The following is a 21,230-nucleotide window of genomic DNA, read 5'->3' on the forward strand; positions in this document are numbered from 1 at the left end:
AGGGAGGGGGTCCTAACCTAGGACAAAAAGGGGGGTTCCAACTTCATGTCCCCATTCAAATGCATTGATCGTTCAAAAATAGGGATGTTCCAACCCCCGCCTCCTGGATCCGCCACTGGATGATGGACAAAAGATTGATGAGCTCAAAAAGGACTCAGTTATGACTCTGTTTGATCTAATAATACGAATGCGAATGATCATGTGGTTAAAATCTGAAAAGCCATCATACTCCGTCAGATTTATATGCAGTACAAATTATTTCTAAGCATTTTTATTTCCTGTTTTTTTTTTATATTTGAATAGATACTGAAATTCGTATCCTACTCCAGTTCCACGGCTCTGGTTGACAAATTCTCTCATTTTGTGGTATCCCGGCCCAGACCATCTTTCCGTTTCTATCGAATATTTAAAGTTTTAGCATCTGAGTTTTGCTATATAAATCCTGTAAAACAGCTTTAACTTCAACAAATAGGTTTCCAAACAAAAGTCCTGTTGTATTCTGAATCGTGAAAATACACCTCTTCACTACTGGAAGAGTTATTAAGCATTGGGAAAACCAAAGTTGGATAAATTGTATGATCAGCCCAAACAAAAAAGTATGTGTGTTTACTGTCACATGCTAAAAAAATCAGGGTAGGTAGGGATTTTTGTTTACTTTGAGTCTATGGGAGCAACATTGTGACTTTAACAGCTACTTAATAAAAAAATGGCAAAAAACATTATGGTCGGGAATAAAAATTAGGGTAGGCAGTGTATATAAAGTGCGAATCCAGCTAGTTCATTTTTACTTTTAAATGCGGGTATGTCTATTGTAGAATAAAGGATCATGGGAAAACTGTATTTGTTTACGTTTTGAAAATATCAAGTTAAAGGATTTTAAGTTAAGTTTTAACATATTTTCATTGTGATATGTCTTTATAATATACAAACATAGCATTAAAATTCAAATAAGTGTCATAAAAGCATCATAATATAGCATATCGATTATTGAAAGCGATCCATTTTAACTATAGATGCGATGAATTATCACTGTTAGTGCAGTCATTATTAATGTAGAATTTTCAAAGATGCGAGGAATTTTTATTGTAGAATTATGTGACAAATGCACTTGCAACAAATGAAAAAAACCTTCGTTGATGACTTTAGGATTTATTATACATGTATTTTCAAATTGAAATACAAACTCCTCATTCATTCTTTATCAAATATATAGCTTTTCAAACTTGTAACAAAAGCGATTCTCAAAATGTCATATTGTATTCTTCAGATTACGTTTCTCCTTGATTTTAACTTATATAGGGAATCACTGGAGCGTGACAGCAGCGGGCCCTCTTAGGCAGTCAATGGGCCCCTACTTATGAAAAATTCTAGATCCGCGAATTGATACTACCGCAGAGGTAAAACCATGCACATTTGGGTTATTGTACACGAAATGTATGCTACAATTCATTTTTGTTGATTTTAGACCCTTTGGAACTCTATGTGGGCTATTTCAGCAACTAGGCAAAAAATCCCCAAACTAGATACACGGTTAGATTCAGCATGTCAACGAATTCCAAATATCTATATTAAAGGACTTTTGTCTATAAATTTGGACCCCACGCAATTAAAAAAGGGACAAAAAATATTAAAAAAAAATGCATGCATCGGATACATTTGTTATTGAAGGCATGAGTGTAACAATAGGATGAATATACACAAATATCTTATTCTGGGGTCTCATTGGGGGTTCCCGGATCCCGCTTACTGTTTTGGCAGATTCCCGTATTCCGCTTATTGTTTTGTCAGATACCCGTATCCCGCTTATACTATGCAGTTCTAATTTTTTGTAATCATCCGTGTCCCGGTAGACTTCATTCCTGTTTTTCACTACACAATCATTTGACTTTCACCTGTCACGCTTGCAAAAAATCGGCAATCCGGAGTGACGCTTATACCCAAATGCGACCCACTATTTTACTATATTTTGACACATATAAAGCCCATTATAAATATATTAAAAAAGTAGCGTGGATTTTTTTTAATCCCTTTTTATCCCGTCTCGTTTCGTTTTTGAGCCATATATATAGATGTCGTATGTGACAATGAGACAACTCTCCATCCGAGTCACAATTTATAAAAGTAGACCATTATACGTCAAAATGCGGTCTTCAACATGGAGTCTTGGCTCACACCGAACAGCAAGTTATAAAGGGCTCCAGTGTAAAACCTTTTAAACGGGAAAACAAAGGTGCAATCTATATCAAGATGTACGTAATTAGTGGTGAAGTGTCATGGAAATGGATAAAAAAAAAATTAGGAAACAGATCCCTATACGCTTTATAAGAAACTAAATGGAATGCATTTGAAATAAATGTTATTTCTTTTGAATTTATAAGGGTGTTTTAAAACCAAACTTTCCTCCGTAAGTTAAATTTTATCAAATCTTTCTCTTACTTTATCTATAGTTTGAGCAAGTCGGCTAAATTAAGGCTTTACAGCTAATTTCCTAATGCATGATGTAAAGCAAAACTTTGGGTGGCTTGCTTGCTTTGTTTGTATAATTGTTTATACAAACTTTGTAAATAAGATTGACATTTTAAAACAATATGAATAGGCATAGTTTAACCTGTATTTTTCATATTTGAATTAAATTGGGTGTTATCATAATGATTATCCAATAAAAAAAAAAGCAAGCAAATCAACCAAAGTCTTGCTCTACATGCTTAAAGAAATGAGCTGTAATAGATAAAAACTAAAAATTATACAGTGAAAATGCACCGCATATACAATACTAATGATTCGCTCCACAGTGAAAATGAAAGAATAGTATCATTATTCGACAGTAAACATGACTAGCATTACGAAATCATCATAGTGGAATTTAGTTAAATATGAAGAAATTGAATGACAAAACATATTCTACGTTATACATTATACAACTTTAATAATTGTATTAAAATGAATATTTTTTACTGCAACAACATCTTACCTGTTACTTATAAAGCACGTGCACGATCTGTTCGTGAAATGTCCTAAATATTCACCTATTTTGGTATATATTTCACAGCTGGATGGCTTTAGGCGCGATAAAACCCCGCTCGCATCTCTTACTTTGTTTTATTAGTATTATGTATTTCTGAACATATACATTTTAACTAATTTTCTTCATTTTCTTCAAAAATTAAAAAAAGTTCGTCTGTTTATTTATCATTCTACATTAGACATTTATGGCATGTACAGTAGAAATGATATTTTAGGATCCGCACTTTACATACACTGGTAGGTATGGGTACAGTTAACACATGTTTACTTTTGTGTTGGCCTCATTGCAGTTATGCATGTTGTTAAATTATAAACCAATGCATGATTTGTATCATAACTATAGTACCTAGGTCTTACTCATACTATACAAATTCTTGTTTGAACATGTTGACTAGTTTACAATGGAGGTTGATCTTGATATATAGTATCATGTGCCATTGTCCTGATGGGTCTCACTTGTAGGGTTGGATCTTTTGCGTTTTCAAGTCCTTGAAGATGGTTTCAGAGGATGATAACTTGAAATAGTCGTCATGCAGTATATACAAATCTTGGCTCTCTCGTGTATCATTTTTTCAAGTATAGTTTTCTTAATATAGAATTTTTCTCTGTACAAAAAAGCCAAGCCAAAGTGCAAAACTTAAAATCATATACTCAGGTAAAATGAAAGTTTGGAAAATTGTAAGTTTATTTAAGGATTTGTATACTGTGACTCATGAATTGATCTGGTTAAAAAGAAGTTTAGTTCTCTGAAGAACATTCAGCAACTCAGAACAGTATTGACTTTAATTTGCTGTTTTATCATGTTTTTGTTAGAAAGAAATGATTTAAGCTAAGAAACGTAATGTGAAGAAACATCATATGCGACCTATATATATGCTAATAACGAATTTCAGGCATGACCTCTCAGGTAAGAAGTCAAAACCTTTTCGGCGGAGGACATTTGAGCGCATTGATAGGACATTTGGCGAAATAAATAGGATGTTTGAGCGCCAAGTAGAACCCATTTGAGCGCCAGCATTTTAACCCATTTTATTGAAAAATTAAAATAGTCAAAGCCCATTTTAGCGAAATAATTTTAACCCTTTTAGTAAATAAATAATATCAGAGACATATAATACATATTATACATATGTATTATATGTCTCTGATAATATATAATAAATTAAAAAATGTTTAATAGACTCAAGACAGCACAGTATAAAACAATATAAAACATGTCAATTAAAATTCAGCACTAATGTTAAAAGTCTGTTCTAGCCTGGAATTGTAACCTAGAGAACGTACGTAATGGGTCTAGATATACCCTCTGTACAATACTGTTTATAGAATTTTATTAGGAACTGCTCTTTCTCGTTATCTTTTCTCGATCGTGTTGCACATTCCTCATACTTCGTATCTGTATAGATGTTGTTGTTTGTAATGGGCTATCGACAATACAGGTGATCGGATTAATCCGGCGCTTAAATGGGCTCTAATGTTGGCGCTAAAATGTCCCCTAGTAGTTTTATTTTTTTCGCTCAAATGTCCTGCGCCCAAACATTTTATGGTAAATCTGGGACTATTATACTACAGGTTAAATCAATAAGAACTGTTTCACATTTTTGTCTAGGGGTTGACGCTAGGCTCATACCAATAAAAATCAGCGCATTTGTGTTCAAATTATTTTTATCGACACATTTGATTTCGGTTTCTTTGCATAATAATTTAAATGGGGGGCATAAATCGAAATATTTTTTTTACGGAAATATAATTTCCGTTTCGGTTTACAGTCTAAAATTATAATATCAATTAAACGTCTCACAGACCATGATGATATGTTTACTGATGTCAAGCAATTTTTTAAGATTTTGATGTCGAGATAATGTCATTATTGTAATATTTGCTGACTAATGGCAAATGATCTAGACAAAAAAACAAGAAACTCAAGGTATTAGACAACAGTACAGGCGAAGCAAATAGCTTCGAAGGTGCTATACAGTGTGCTGCATTTGAAACTTTTTTTTCTCGACTCAAGATCAACAGATCAAGAGGTTTTCAAGAGCTTTCAAGAAATAACAATCCTAGTATTCCCTCTTTCATTTAAGCATACAGAGTTTTCTCATTTGAAGTGTTTTCTGTAAATCAAGGTCAAAATTATAAACACATGTTGTGATAAACAGGTCAGGAATAACCACCAATTGGTGGGTTACATGTACAAAATGTATACCTCAATTGACGTATAATCCACTAATTGACATATAATGGTATAGACCAATTGTTGTATAATTCTTCCACCAATATGGAGCATTGTTTTCCTAAAACCATATATAACAAATTTATTATGGTATGAAAACTTGTCAACATTTCCTAGTTTAGTATAGTGACATAACATATTGCATTTAATCAATAATTATTTGCAGTTTCTTTTATTGTTATCTTGTTAATTCTTGATTGGCAAATTTACCTGTAATCACCTGTCAATGGACATTAATACTGTCTGCAGTCATGTGATCATGTGTACAACTCCAACAGTCAGGGGTACTACTTATTCAAAAAATATTAAAATGAAATATACACATATAAGTAAATTTGTAGGATACTTAAACAAGTGAATTTCATTTACTTGTATAGTTAAAAAAAAAATTGGCTTAGACATTCAGAATTTTTTACTTGTATGTTTTTTATTTAAGTAAAAAAGTCATCCTTTCAGAGCGTCTTCTTTTCTTGAATTCTTTGCCTTGCCCAAATATGTAAGATCTTTGCTCAATTAGTTTCTTTGATGAATCAATGAGATGAAACATTGAACTTTAATGAAAAAAATTAAGCAAACCTGGGAAAAATCATTAAAGGCATGATGATTTTACATCTCAAAACTTGAGGATTTTTTGTGAAAATTTATTAAGGGGAGATTATTCAAACATTATTTATTTACTTATGTGTGTATATTTTTTTTACTTCTTCAAGTAAATAAAATTAACTTGTACAAGTAGTACCCCTGACTGTCCACAGGTGAATGGTGCTCTTTGTTAATACTTAACTTTCATTATCAAAAGTCAATCATGGTCAATAGTACAAATGTTTCAACAAAATAATTGTTGCACACATACATTCTCAAGAGATGCAGCATGCTTTGACAAAACTGAAACTTTCGGAGGACTCAATAAAGGTCATATAATAGGTTGCAAGTTGCAAAATCATGCTCCTATCTCACACTAGCATTTTATTACAAAAAATATTGCATTATACGTGACGTCAATTGGTCTATACCAATATACCTACATTGGTGGATTATACGTCAATTGAGGTATAATCCACCAATTGGTGGATATTCCTGACCTGATAAAGGCCATGCAAGAATAATGCTTATTTTAAATAGTTTTAAACAGTTAACATGGTTAAAGGTTACACTGTACAGCCTTCAGCAATAAGGAAAGCCCATACTGCATACAATTGTAGTCAGCTAAATGTATAAAAGGCCCTGATATTATAAATGTAAAGCATTCAAAAGAGAAAACTAATTAAGGAAGGTCTGTTGACTAGGTAAAGATTAGGGTTTTGACAGATAAGTTTTTATTTCTATATTCTTTCATTTTTATAATTAGCCTTCTTTGCTAGTTTTTTCTCTTCTGTCTTCTTATTTTTTTAGCACCCTTTTTTCTCAATTCTATTTTTTGTCCATTGTTTTTTATGTTGTTAATACATGTCATGCATACCCCTGAAATTATCATGGAATATTTCCAGATATCAATGATTTTATATGTGTGCATATGTAATAACTTGATGGTCCTATTATAATAAGAAGATGTGGTATAATAGCCAATGAGACAACTCTCTACCAGAGACCATTAACCAAATGATCAAAAAGCTAGCAACAAAAGGTAATTATATAATATATACATGTAACATACCATAAGGGTTTCAACACTGAACAAAATTCATACCACACAGAAAGCTAGTTACACATCATCACATGCTTAAAGGCAACAAAGACAAATGTAAAAAAAATCAAAACAGAAAACTCCCTACAAGTACAAGACTTCAAGGAGAATTTATAAATGTCAAGCCATTTTTTAGTGAGACCAAGAGAATTATGTTAGTAAGATTTTTGATACTATACAGTCACATCTTCCTATATATCTATGACAGTAATGATAATCTTTTCTAAATTTTTGATTTCAGCCTCAAGCCAGTTATGACTGATGCATTTGTTATCACTGGTTCAAGGCCACCTTCAGCGAGTGGCAGAGCCCGTCCTTTGTCAGGGAGGACACGCAGTGGATATCATAAAGTATCCGAATCGGCAAATGTGGATGAAACTTTGTTCAAATCTCATAATTACGCAACACACTCTACAGACCATGGATTTAAATATCCATGGGTCCAGCAGAATACCAAAGAGGAGAAAAAGAAAAATAAAGGACCCCCACTTTTATGGTCACCGTCGCCAGTAGATATGCATAGATATGAAAAAAAATCTCAAGGTGTTATTTCTTTAAGGAATTCATCTACCAGTCAGTCATCAAAATCAAAACATAGACTTACTAGACATACACCAACTTTCGTAGATGAGTCATTGTTTGGAGAAGGATTACCAGAACCATCGTTTGAATCACCGTGGGCAGATAAGGTTAACAAGGGTGCACCGATATACTGGGCGCCACAAGAGAGCTACAACCGACAAATGACGCAAGGATCTATAAGAGATAAAAATAAAATGGAACCATACATTCTGGACGGTAGACCTCCTTCTAGACAAGGACCAAGGCCAGGAAGTTTTAGGAACAGACCATTAACTGTTGAGAGCATGACTAGCGGAAAGTCAAATTCTGTATGGAAGCCTTAATTACCAAAAAGATAGCTAATGTTAAACATGAGTTGTATCCCTTTTTTTTATATAAATATTCATTTAGCTTTTAGTTTTGATTACATTATGCAACAGTTTTTTATTTATTTTTTAAACTTATATAATTAAGTCCCCTTGACACTTTGAAGTATTGGATTTTTTATAACATAACAAAGTTACTTTCAAAATGTAGATGATGACTTCCGAGAAGAGGGAGTCAACTATTAGATACATTACATGCAGGGTTTCCCCTGGGTCAATTATTTTTTTCGCCAACTCTTTCGCCAAAACAATTTATTTTTCGCCACTTTATTTTTTTTTTCGCCAAGTAACACAAATATATTTTTCTTTTAAAAGTTTCCTTTTTTTTTCTCCAGCCACCCTCCCCCTAAATAAGAAGTGGTTTTTACAACAAAACGAAGCATCTTATCACTTGGAATTGATCCCTCGTGTAAGTGAAGTCAATTCATTGAAGGGTTACTTTCATGCCAACCTTTTGAATAGATTTCTTCATAACGACAGTTTTCTTTTCTAGACCATCGTAAATAAGTAAAACTATATGCTTGAAACACGTGTGTCACTGAACACTGATACGATTTTGAAGTACACACTGAAATCAATGATCTATATGAAAGTTAAATGATAAAATTTTAAATCAGAGACTTTTCTTTCTTTTGAACATTTTTCGTCATAACAACAATTTTCTTTTCTAGACTATCATTAAAAGAAGGAGAGGAAGCGTAAAAATTTTGCAAACACGTGCGTCGCAAAGTTGCTAATAAATCCCTTTTGTGACATGTAACAGAAGCCATATTATTTTGTCATATCATAAAATCAACACCTTTATTAATTAGTCCTTTGATGTCGATAACTATGAAAGCAATCAGCTGATTATTGATTTTCTGTCAAAATCTTAACAAGTTCAAGGTGAATTCCGAGTATTGTCTGATAGGTAAAGTTAGAGAAACCTGGAAAAAGTAAATAAACAAGATGGCTGAAAATAAATCGTTATATATATTTCTTTCGCCAAATTCTTTCGCCAATGACGAATTTTAATCGCCACAATTATTATTTTTTCGCAAATTGCGAAAATGGCGACCGCCAGCGGAAACCCTGGATACATGTATTCTAGGAATGGGAGATAGGTATCAGAATTTAGAAAACAATAGTTATATTATATCATGTTTATAAAAATGTGTTGCTCAATAATTGTTTTTGTAAAAATGTCTTTTTAAATGATTACTAATCATGCTAATTTAATAGAGTATGTTCTCACCATAAAATTTTGTTGTTATAAAAGATGCTTAAATTTTACAGCAATATCAACTATCAAAACAGCATTAGGTGACATCTTCAATGATCAATACATGTAGCTTTATGAAGATGACACATGTATTTACAAAAATGTAGATAATGAATGGCAAAGGGAGATTACTCTATTGCACAAAATGGCCTGTTATCATTGTCCCTTAGTTTCAGTATTTTGTGTAAAATAACGCCGTAATATAGACCCAATTTAAGTTAATATGTGTAGCCGTGTAAAGTTTTAATAGCTTGCAACAAACATTGTTTGGACCTCACTGTTTTCTTGGTGTTTTATGTTAAGAATTCTTCTCTAAAATGTATGTTAATTTGAATGTTATCCAGTGTTCTTGAAGTGAATTTTATCAGATAATAAATATACTGTAACACAAAAATTTTGTACATCATTTTATTGGAGGTGTATTTAATGTGCATTGTACTTTATAAATGATCATATATATAGTTAATTCGTAGTTTTATTATTTTTTTTTAATTTTTATTCAATGTTAGAATGTAAAGCATTTGTTACTTAAGGTAAATTTGCAATAATTAAATTCAGATTCTTTTATAAATTGACATGAATGTATAATGAAATCAAAACTAATTATCTTATTGCTCAGTGAACTTTTACATTGTCTTATCGGGGCCTTTTATAGCTGACTATGAGGTATGGGCTTTGCTCATTGTTGAAGGCCGTATGGTGACCTATAGTTGTTAATGTCTGTCATTTTGGTCTTTTGTGGATAGTTGTCTCATTGGCAATCATACCACCTCTTCTTTTTTATATTTATTATTTGAGCTGCATTAGATAGAAATCGACCTTCTACAAGTACATGTACACAGATATATGTGCATGTACATGTAAAAGACATTGATAGGTTTTGGAACATCCAAATACCAAGTAAAAGATGAACTCTTTCAGAATTGAGACCTAAATAATTTATGAAAATTTTTCAATTTTTGATTTACTGTAAATTCAGAAATTATTGCGTGCATTTATTATTGCGGTTTTGTCATTTTAAACTTAATGCGATTTTAATTTTTACGATTTTGAGAAAAATCATGCTTAATTCAGAGAAAATATTACAAAATGCGAGTTGTAATTATTGCGTTTACAACTCTGTGGCATTATTCGCAATAATAAAAACCTCACAATAATTTCTGCATTTACAGTAACTAAGACCTTTAAAAATTGACAGAAAGATTAGATTTGCAAGCCTATTGAGGTTTTGGACCATATTTTATAGAGTTGTTTAAAAGATAATTTCTGCATATTTAAGCTCCAACAACCATTTCATATATAATTTGAGGTGAAATTAGAGATTCATTTAACAATTAACATGTTTATTCTTTTTATTATACTAATTTAGTCTATTACCCCCATGGTAAATTGTTATTTTTAATATTATTTTTTTAATTAAAGATTTGCAATTTATGTCAGTATAATCTCATACTGTTGAAACTTTGTAGATAAAGTTAAGTATTAATTATTTGAAATAGATATAAGACATGAACATTGTACATGTATGTAAGATTTTCGTAAGTAAAACACAAACTGACAATGCCTTGGCAAAAAAACATTTAACAAAAAAAAGACATACAACAGTTTACATATACCTTACATAGAAAACAAATTAAGCAAAATAAAACCCACCAAGAATAAGGGGAGTGGAGGTGATCTGCACATTGAATATCAAAATGATTACTGGTATTGTTAATTTTAAAATGGTTGCTTGTAGCATTTTCTTATCATACGGGTATATAATCGTCAGTTAATTTATGAACAATGATATTGATTTAAAAAAAATCTTTTTTTCTAAAAAGCAAATAAGAAATTACACTTCGCACTCTTGGCACACATTTCGTGACACTAATTATCTTATGGAATATTTCCATACACAAAGCCTCATTTAAATCATTTACTGTGGATTCATTATTTTAGTGGTTACCAATTTCCGTTGCTAGGTGAAAAATATGAATTTCATGGGTATACGATTTGTACAGTTTCACCAATTCTTCACAGGAACCTTCAATAAAATTGTACTTAGTTGAAAACTAATTAAATACTCATGAAATCAACTGAAAAATAGGTACCCCACAAGTAATATTGAATCCACAGTACTGTAAATTCTGAAATTATTGAATGCATTAATATTTACTATTGGGGTTTTGTTATTTTAGACTAAAATGCGATTTATTTTTTTATGATATTGTGAAAAAAAACTGTTTAATTCACATAAAAATTTTCAAAATGCAAGTTTAATTTCTTGAAATATAACCTGTTACATTTTTTGCAATAATAAAAACATTGCAATAGTTTCTGAATTTACAGTATACTCTTTGGTTTTGAGATGAACACGATTAACTAATCTGTTTTTGTAAGAGATGAAATAATTATTGTATTTTAGAGAAATTAAGACATTGCACTGCAGCATGAATTTTTTATTTTACATGTTTTACCAGAAAAAAGGGAAACAGTATATCTATATATTTTGTGGTTATTATCAACAATATTTTTAGGGGCCTTGGTGGCCGAGGGGTCTAAGTAGTTACTACTGTAATCACTAGCCAGTCAACACTGAGGTTGTGAGTTGGAACCCTGCTTGTGTGGGTGCACTTGACTCCAATCTTAATTTACTAGGAATGTCAGTTTTTCTATCGAAGGTCAGTGGTTTTCTCCAGACACTCCGGCTTCCTCCACCAATAAAAACTGGCCGCCACTAAATAGCCTAAACGCAGTGCTAAAAAGTGGCCTTAAAACACCAAAAATCAAATCAAATCAACAATATTTTTCTATGTACAAAGATGATTTGACTATATGGTCACGTTTACACCCCAAAGAATTTACAAAAAGAAGCATTGAATTCTTAAGTGATATTCATTCTATGATCATATTTTATGTTATAATTTGTATTTGGAAACATTGGATATGGGATATCATTGTTTTTTTTTCATTTATAATTGATAAGGATTCTCATGAGTGAATTTTAATGTTTTTTAAATGTTTTATTTCTCAGTTATGCTTTTTATCTTTTTTTGTGTCTGATAATTTTGGGTTTTCATCTTGTAAAATGATCAACATCACTTTAAATTTGATTTTTTGTTTATGGTAAACCATTTTTGACATTTTTTGGGTCTTCTGCTACAAAGAACAGACTGCTTCTTTTCTGATTTCTTGAAAAATCTAGAAAAGACAATACTTCATCAAGAAAAAATGAAGATTTAATTGAGATAAAACATGCAACAAAATATAAATGAATATTTTGAAAAAAATAATTTTTGATAAGTTTAGGGACCAGCAGTAACATACCTTGTTTTATGCATGTTTTGTTAAATAAGTGCTATAAAATTTCAGAATTTTTTGTCATGCATCTTGAATGTCAATTATTTATAAAAGCTTTCAATAAGAAATAGAAAATTATATCTAACCTTTTTACAAATATGTTCTGTTTGGTGTAATTTTTTATGCTTACAAAACAAAAGAACTATCAATTTGAATTTTGTACCACTTACTAAATTGAATAGTGTTTTATAGAATGTATGATGAGGGAATTTATTTTTTTTATTTGTGTGATTTTCCTTTGTTCATCTGATTAAGGTGTTTACATTGATATTTATTAGACAAATGATAATAAGATGATCCTTATAACTACTGATGTTTTGAAATTTTTATTTTCTTTTAAGAAGACACACCAAAGACATATGAAAAGATCGACTTTTCTATTTTATGGTGAATATGCTTTTTGTATTTTTAAAATGCTATCATTTGAAATCTTTTATAAAGACTTACTAAAATTTGAAATTATGACACAAAAGTGAACAAAATTGAAATGTCCCAAAGAAAAAAAATCAGGATATCAATAATTTTTTATCACCATTTAGAAATATATTGATTTCACATCTGAATTGTTTTAATTATTATATCTCAATTATTGGTATGTTTGATGACAATAAGTCTATTTTTATATTACCGACTTTTGTCTCCAGGCTCTATTTTTTTGACAGGTCACTTTAATACACAGTGGTAAGACATCCTGGTATTCTGTCAACTATTTCAAACCTAGAGAAGTAAAATCAAACATATAACGGTGCAATTTGGGGGAAAAATTAACTCCTTTCTGATGATTTAATCATGTATAGAAAGCATTAAACAGTAAACTTTCCCTCAAATTTGTACCAATTAAAATCTTGAATTTAATTTTTTAAATTGCTCTTGCGTGACTGATTGCCAGGATGTAAACCACTTATAGAAGGTAATCTGTCGAAAAAATATAAATTTCTGGGTTAAAAGTCAATAATATGAAAATGGTATATATTGTCAAACATTTTACGACTGTAGTTAAGGGCGGTAACTCTGGGAAAAGTGTTAGTTGTGTTTGTAATACATAATATATTAGTACATTAATTCATACAAGTTTTTTCTAACTTGGTACATGTGCATTACTGTTGATGACTGTTGAAGTCTTTATTTTTGTTATATCAGTATTTTACATAGTTTACTTATTCCTTTTAGTCATTTTTCCATATATTTATTTTTTAATTGAGTATTGGATTTTGTAATAAAGTTTAAAAATGTTTTGAATTTTTTTTTCTCACTTATCTATACCAGGATACCAGCAGTAAAAACATCCTTTATTTATCTTTATCATTTTTGTCAAGCCTTCACATGCTGTGGTTAAAGATTTTGAAATTTCAATAACTGTCTTAAAATATGCTAGAATTTTACCAAACTTGGACAGAAGCTTGTTTATGTTAATAAGATATTATCTAGAAGGAAATTTTGTAAAAACTTATTCCTGTTTTTTACTTATATTAATTATAAATGAATCTTACAGTTATCACTTTTTTGTTTGTTTCAAAAGCGAGACAAAAGAGATCCTACATTCCATGTCCTCAGCGGCAGCATCCTCAAATATTCCCTCTGTGGTTAAATTTTTTATAACTTTCTTAAACTATCCTTGAATTCTACTACACTGAAAAAAAACATAGACAACTGCAAAAGTAGGCAAGACAATGGGTCTGCTGAACCCCTACACATTTTTCATTGTACCTAATAATTATCTCATGAATGTTTTGGTTTGAATACTAAGCAGGAAATTAAATTTAAATAAAACTAAAAACTTTGAGATAATTAAGTGTTTATCAGACATTAAATAATTCTTTTGTGAAAATCAAGCATCCATACATGAGGTAGCCATTTGATAAAATTGTTTTCGTTTTATACACAATGAGAATAAATTCAACACTGATTGAATACATAAGATAAACTCATTTTATATTTGATCTAACGAACATCAACTTCTAAAAGTCAAGAAGTCATGGATATGGATGACTTAACTACCACTTTATGCAAAAAAAAACAAACAAAAATCAATCATTTAGTATTCACTGTTAGATACATAATACAATAATAATAATTGCTGATATTAGACAACATTAAATTAAAGATGTGGTATGATTGCCAATGAGCCACTTCAGAAACACTAAATAACAGGATGTGTATATTTACAGGTCACCAACTGTAAGCTTAATCCATACCGTATAGCTAGCTAAACAATACCCCTTAATGACAAAATGTGGAGCAATTCAAAATAGAAAACCAAAAAGGCCTGATTAATACCCCAACTCCTTTAAATGTAGGATGAACAGAGAATATACAATGATGAGGTGTTCAATTAGTATTTATATTTCCAAACAGTCTCAATATCATCTCCATCACCGGAAAAAAAAATGGAGCAGGTGTTATTTTACTACTAGAAAATTATGTACGACAAAGCACTTAACTACGATCATACAGAAACAAACTGTTGTCTTAATTTATCAATTTGTAGAGATACGTTGAAGCAGGGACTTTCTATACTATTCTTCAGTATAGAAAGTCCCTGGTTGAAGACAGCAGAAACCGTCTTTAGACAACTGTTATAGTCAATAAATACATTTTTAGTCCGTTCGGCTTTCGAAAATAAGAAAACAAAATGTCCTGACACGATTCAATGTAAGCCAAAACGAACGACAAAATTGTGGAATTGATTTATTATATGCTTAATAATTGTCCAATTTGTAAAATTAACTATTAAACGAGACAACCACTGATTTATCGGACATATCTGACTGGGAAAGATACATGAAGAATATGATGGTGTTAAAATATTTCAACACATAACTGTATTAATGATCTGCGACAGTATTAAAACAATTATCCAAACTCAAAGAACCCATTGGAAAAGCCTTGGCTAGTCAGCTCGGCAAAGAACAACAGCACGAAAAATACAAAGCACCGATATATATATAAAAGATGAGTTTTCGCAGCTATTGAAATAAAAGGTCAATGCTCACGTCTAACAAAAACAGTTTGAAAATATCAATTCTTATATGACGACCTATTATCGTCAACCAGTATAATCACAATATATCTACATTTAGCGCAAACGCAGTAATACACAAAAACGGCATTTTCGTGTTTCGACCAACTTATTTGTACTACCTGATATTCTTTATTTATCTACATTAAAACCCCCTGTTTACGTAGGCCAATATTCAGATACAATATATTCATCTCTATTCTACAGCAAAATAAACAAATCAGTCCATTCCTATTTATACTTCATGGTAAAATTTAATAAAACCAAAATTCCGCGAAATAATGTTGTTGTCTTGGCATGGCAACGAAACAAAAGTGACGTCACAATGCTTCCGCAAACAAAAAATCAAATGTAAATACTGGGTGTTTTAAGCTTCTTGAACGCATCAGAACGGATACATTACATTAGAAGAAAATATATAAGTGAAAAATGCGATTGAAAAAAAAAATAATCATTGAATTGTATAATATTACTTAAATTATCAAAGTTGGGTAAACGGAACAGCCAAAACAGTATCGTATGTATCATGTGTATAGGGCTTTCACGGTTAACAAATTTACCGGATTTGTCCTAGTCAAGCCCTGGCCTCAGTGGCTCATTTAAGAAAAAAAAAAATTGTTGTCACTGAGTCCAACCTCGCCCTCCATTACCTTCAATGGTGCAAGCTCCCGGATAGATTACCCGGGGGCGATAGAGACAATGCCAGAGCGCTCAAGTACGAAAAATGTATCACAAATGGTAAAACTTGATAAAATAAACAAGTTGCATACCTGAAATGCTTGTACACTATATGGAAACTCATCTTAACAGAAGGAAATCCCTTGCAGTCGGAGCTCAGTGACAACAACAAAAACACAAAAAAAAAACAACAACAAAACGAGTCACTGAGGCCAGGGCTGGACTAGATTTGTCCTTAAAGAATCGAAATAATTCATGGAAGCCGTAGATTTGTTTTCATTTAACCATGGATAGGGCATTTGTATCCGTATTTTACCCCTCGCTAACGCTCAGGGTACAATAATCGAATATAAATACCCAACCCATGGTTAAATGAAAACAAATATACGGCTGCCATGAATTATATTTTAATCAATACACATCCAATCGGAATAGTGTCAAGACGTCATGAACGGCAAGAGGAAAGGCAAAACATTGTGGTGTTATACCATAGGCCAATAACTAAATAAGTGTTCATATTGTAGTAGCAATCTAGATGATAGTTTAAATTTATTAAATATAAATAAATCAATGAAAGTATACATAACTCTTGCTTCTTACATCACATAGAATCGATATGTTTGAAACAAAATTGAATTTTCTGACATCTTGTAATACAGCTTGAGTGTCTTGACTTTTTTGGGTATAAAAATATGTACAAACAATATCCTACGCAAAACAACCTTGAATTGTTATAAAAATGGCCGATACTCCAAAACCTTGTTTAATTGTTTTGTATTGGGTACCTTCAACAACGAGAACAAATATCTGTAGCAGTAAAATTTACATATTTTTACATTATAAATCTTCGAAATAAGTATATAAAGCGGAGTTATGCCACCTTGTACGAATAACCCTTTTAACAACTACGAGTAAAAAAGAACATTCGCACGTTATACAGATATTAATTGTTGTTGCCTCAACACATATCAAAATGCATCTATAAACCAGTTAAAACACGATTAAACTATGATTTAACATGTATCGTAAACGTTGTTTCACTTTGAGTATAGGATAACTCTCTTTATTTCAACCAAACACGCGTATGTCAGTTAAAAAGTTGAATACGATTTTCTAATTGATTGCTCAGATAATCTTAACTACAGTTCAAAGTTATTATATTGTCTGTCTTAAGAACAGAAATGAAGATTGGGTGCATATTCCGAAAGTTATTATCAACATTCACACATTTTTAAGGTATATCCAGATGCACTAAACATTTTTTTAAAACAATTCTTCCAGTGAAATAAGTGTCAATGCTCAGGGTTAACTTATTCAAACAACGTTTTCTGCAATTTTCGTTTACAAAATTCAGCATGATTTGACATTACTTTCTTTTGAAATGCATTATAAAAAGTGAGATATATGGAATGGTATATTTATAAAAAAAAGTCAATCAATTAAACATGTTTAAAATAGTCCATTAGCTATTTATAATGGAAGCATTATACACTGTCACCGTTCTGCATACTAAACAATAAAGCAACTGTTACATTATAATGTATGTCTTAAGAACAGAAACTATCCATAGGTTTACGAGTTTTGAACAGCGGTATACTACTGTTGCCTTTATTTACATGATATATTTTCAACATACATAGTATTGACGTCTATAATTCATTCAACGTATTGCAGACGTCAATCTTGTGTTATTTGGAAGACCAGCTGTATCAAGAAAACAATTTCGATTTTTCAAATCCCCCCCCACCCCCCACCCCAAATTTTACTGAAATTTAACGTTTGTCGTAGTTAAAATGTAGATGCAGTCTGATAATTTTTTTATTAACACCAATTGTTTGTAAAACCTTCACAAAAGGTTTTGGAACTGAGAAACATTTTCTTTTATCTAAGAAATACAATCGTTAGTAAACGTTTTTCAAATATATTATTTATAATTTTCTGTTATTTTACTTTTGAATGATATTTTCTTTGAATAACTATAAGCATACATTTTGTAGTGACAAGATGATTGCTCATTACCTCATTAATGTCTAAGGTTTTATTTAAACCTAATTATAGGTTGCATTTCTGTAAATATTGACAATGCAATTTCCCATAGGAACTCCTTTAACGGCTAAAATTGTATCCCTTTTACTATCAAGTTTTGAAAAAAATCTGATCATAGAATTGAAAGTTCATTTGCACCACAATTTTTTTCAAAGGTCAAAATATAGGGCTGTGCGGCATATTTTCAAAGTTTATATGCCCTGAACTTCTCAGAGTTTAAACTTACACTAATTTTCTTAACTACCCCTACCTCGAATGAAAGGTTACCACAGATTTCAATGTAAACAATATGCACGTGTTTATTTACTGGTAACATTCCCAAGTTTTGTCTCTGCGATATGGAACACAGAGAGCACAACTGGGAACCAGTATGTAAAAAAAATATTTTTCTATGAATATTCAATTTCTCCCCCAAAAAGGCGTGTTTTCAGAAACAGTTGTATTTACAAAGTGCAACCTTATAGCATATACAACAGTTTTATTTACTACTGTATTTTCATAGGGAAAAAAAACGTTGTTTACGCATTAAACACACACGTTTTATTCCGAACTGCTAAACTACATTGTCCTCTTGCACCCCTGTATGTGTTTGGGTTTATAAATAAAATCTTAGTGTTAGATAAGAAAAAAATTTAGTTTGGTTTAATTGTAATTAAATATGTATTCTTGTCTTTATATGATTATTACACGCCCATATCACCAATGAAATTTTCAACGTTGCCGTTTAATGGTCGTACCATTATTTGTTTGAATATAAAAAATCTTAAAAAATGGCAAGTTCAATTTGTTATCATTCTGGAATTTGCCAACTTTCTTGTCATTTCGCAACTTCCCAATAACATATTTTCTAAATCAAAATGATAACTATGTACATCCATTTGAATTGTCCATGAACACACACTTGCTAAGGTGAAAGTTTTGGATACTTAATTATTACCAGCAGTATATACTATGAGACGATTTATCAACGATAGGATATGCAGGAAAATGAAGGAAGCTGGCTTGTCATATTTTGGATTTTTTGTCAGATTTTCGGAATCCTATGGTTTTATCCATTTGAATGCCTTGAAATTTTTTGTCCTGTGACCACAATTTTTTTAATTTTTCAAAATTTCAATGGCTAATATCTCGAAAACAAGTATAGTGACCTATATATTTTTTTTGCTCTTTGGGTTCCTTTATTAATCCCCCATAAATTTAAACAAGTGTTTTGAAAAGTTAATTACTTTGAAACTAAGAAGCGAAAACCCTGAAGACAGAGATATCATACTTTCAGAAGTATTTTTAAATGTGTAATTATGTGTCCTCCTTAAAAAAATAATTATATACGACATAGACAAACTAAACCATATACCCTTGAGAAGAATGCCATTATTGGTTTTATTTGATGTGGTACATTTATTACCCAATATTTAGCACGATTAAGCTCTAAAAGCAATGCCATGTTTTGTAAGAAAAAAGAAATGCTGGAGAACTCCCTGACCGAAATATCATAATTGGATCAATAAAGTTCATAATCAATGGAAATATTTATCCTATAGAAAATTATTGTCTAATTAGATTATATTGCGGTTAAAATGAAAAAACAAAGGGAAATCAAGGAAACTCACTCTATAATTTAATAATTACAATTTACTTGATGAAAAATATTTACATAAATGAACCATCTTACGCATTGACCATTTTGCTTGGTTTGTAGAATTTGAAACTTATCAACCCTATCACTCAATGCATTTAATTGTGTTTACAATATAACCTGTTCAACCGTCCTTATATAAATTCAAAAAGGTGTCTGTTAAACCAACTAGAAACCATTCCTGTACAATTTGACAAGAGGAATTTTGCATGTTTGTAAAACGACCCAATGTTACACCGTATATATCTTGTTTAAAAAAATCGGATTTGTCAGATAAAGACAGCGCAGTAGTATACCGCTTTTCAAAAGTCATAAATTGATTGAGAGAAAACTAATCCGGGTTACAAACTATAACCGAGGGAAACACATCAATTATAACGGAACAGCAACAACACTGAAGTGCACCAAAACAAGCGCCAATATAGCATGCATACATAGAAACGAACTATTAGATAACACCTGCCATATTCCTGACTTGGTACATGGTATGTTAAGAAAAATGACAGGTTGAACCCGGTTTGATGACTAGTTGAACCTCTAGCTTAAATAGCAACGTTAAAAAGTATCGCTCAAATGACATCACTACCTGACAAAAATACAGCACAGACGCATGAGCACTCAGCACAGAAAAACGCTGACATGAATTATAGAATAGTCTTTACAACGTGTAAACCGCAGAACAAAAACGAACATCTTCCATTAACGACAGCACAGGACATCACCAATAAAGGCAACAGTAGTATACCGCTGTTCAAAGGTGACGAATTTTTGTAAAGGAAATATAATCTGGAAATTCTTACAATTATTTTAATAATACAAGACCAAACAATTACCATGATTATGACTCTATTGAAAGGCCATTTTTAAATAACTGCTGTGGCGACGTCATAATTATTTGCACAAACACTTGATCCATGGCAAATGGAAATTATGTCGTTTATACTGACAAGTAAGACAAATGTGAAATGTATCGAAAATACAGATTTCATAACACTACCGATAAGACATCACACAATAGCCAACCGAAACCACAACAGAGAGACATCAGAAATAAACACATGCACGTTTGATGCACAAATACCAAGACACGTCGTATATATAGCAATGCAAATTCACACTCGACGATACTGTCATGTTTGAGTATAGGTCACATTTGGGACTTAGAAGACAGACGAAAATCTAAGACGTGGTAAAAATGTCATTATTTTCTGTGTATGAAATATGTATGGTGTGAACATTAAAGAGCATAACGTTTCGATTAATATATGTAAAAACCATCCGACGGAGCAAAAGGTATGTTACTGCTGCGAAATTGGAAATTGTTAATTTCAAGTTTACATGGATGTTTGAGATGCAAGTA

At 31.2% G+C, this 21,230-nt stretch overlaps 1 protein-coding gene across 1 annotated transcript; it reads left to right on the forward strand.

Moving 5' to 3' along the window:
- Positions 1-4,803: 4,803 nt before the first annotated feature.
- On the forward strand, positions 4,804-9,554 carry LOC134700975 (RBPJ-interacting and tubulin-associated protein 1-like). The gene is made up of 2 exons (XM_063562119.1): positions 4,804-4,951; positions 7,183-9,554. The coding sequence occupies exons 1-2, from the start codon at positions 4,914-4,916 to the stop codon at positions 7,844-7,846; spliced, it is 702 nt and encodes a 233-aa protein (XP_063418189.1). The 5' UTR covers positions 4,804-4,913; the 3' UTR covers positions 7,847-9,554.
- The last annotated feature ends 11,676 nt before the right edge of the window (positions 9,555-21,230 follow it).

The sequence above is a fragment of the Mytilus trossulus genome, unplaced genomic scaffold (genome assembly GCF_036588685.1).
Source record: "Mytilus trossulus isolate FHL-02 unplaced genomic scaffold, PNRI_Mtr1.1.1.hap1 h1tg000210l__unscaffolded, whole genome shotgun sequence".
Classification (NCBI taxonomy): domain Eukaryota; kingdom Metazoa; phylum Mollusca; class Bivalvia; order Mytilida; family Mytilidae; genus Mytilus; species Mytilus trossulus.

Excerpts from the sequence above, each read along its gene's own strand:
- LOC134700975 (XM_063562119.1), top strand. The coding sequence starts at position 4,914 with ATGGCAAATGATCTAGACAAAAAAACAAGAAACTCAAG. Across the intron at positions 4,952-7,182 it reads AAAAAAACAAGAAACTCAAG|CCTCAAGCCAGTTATGACTG; the intron begins GTATTAGACAAC and ends TTTTGATTTCAG.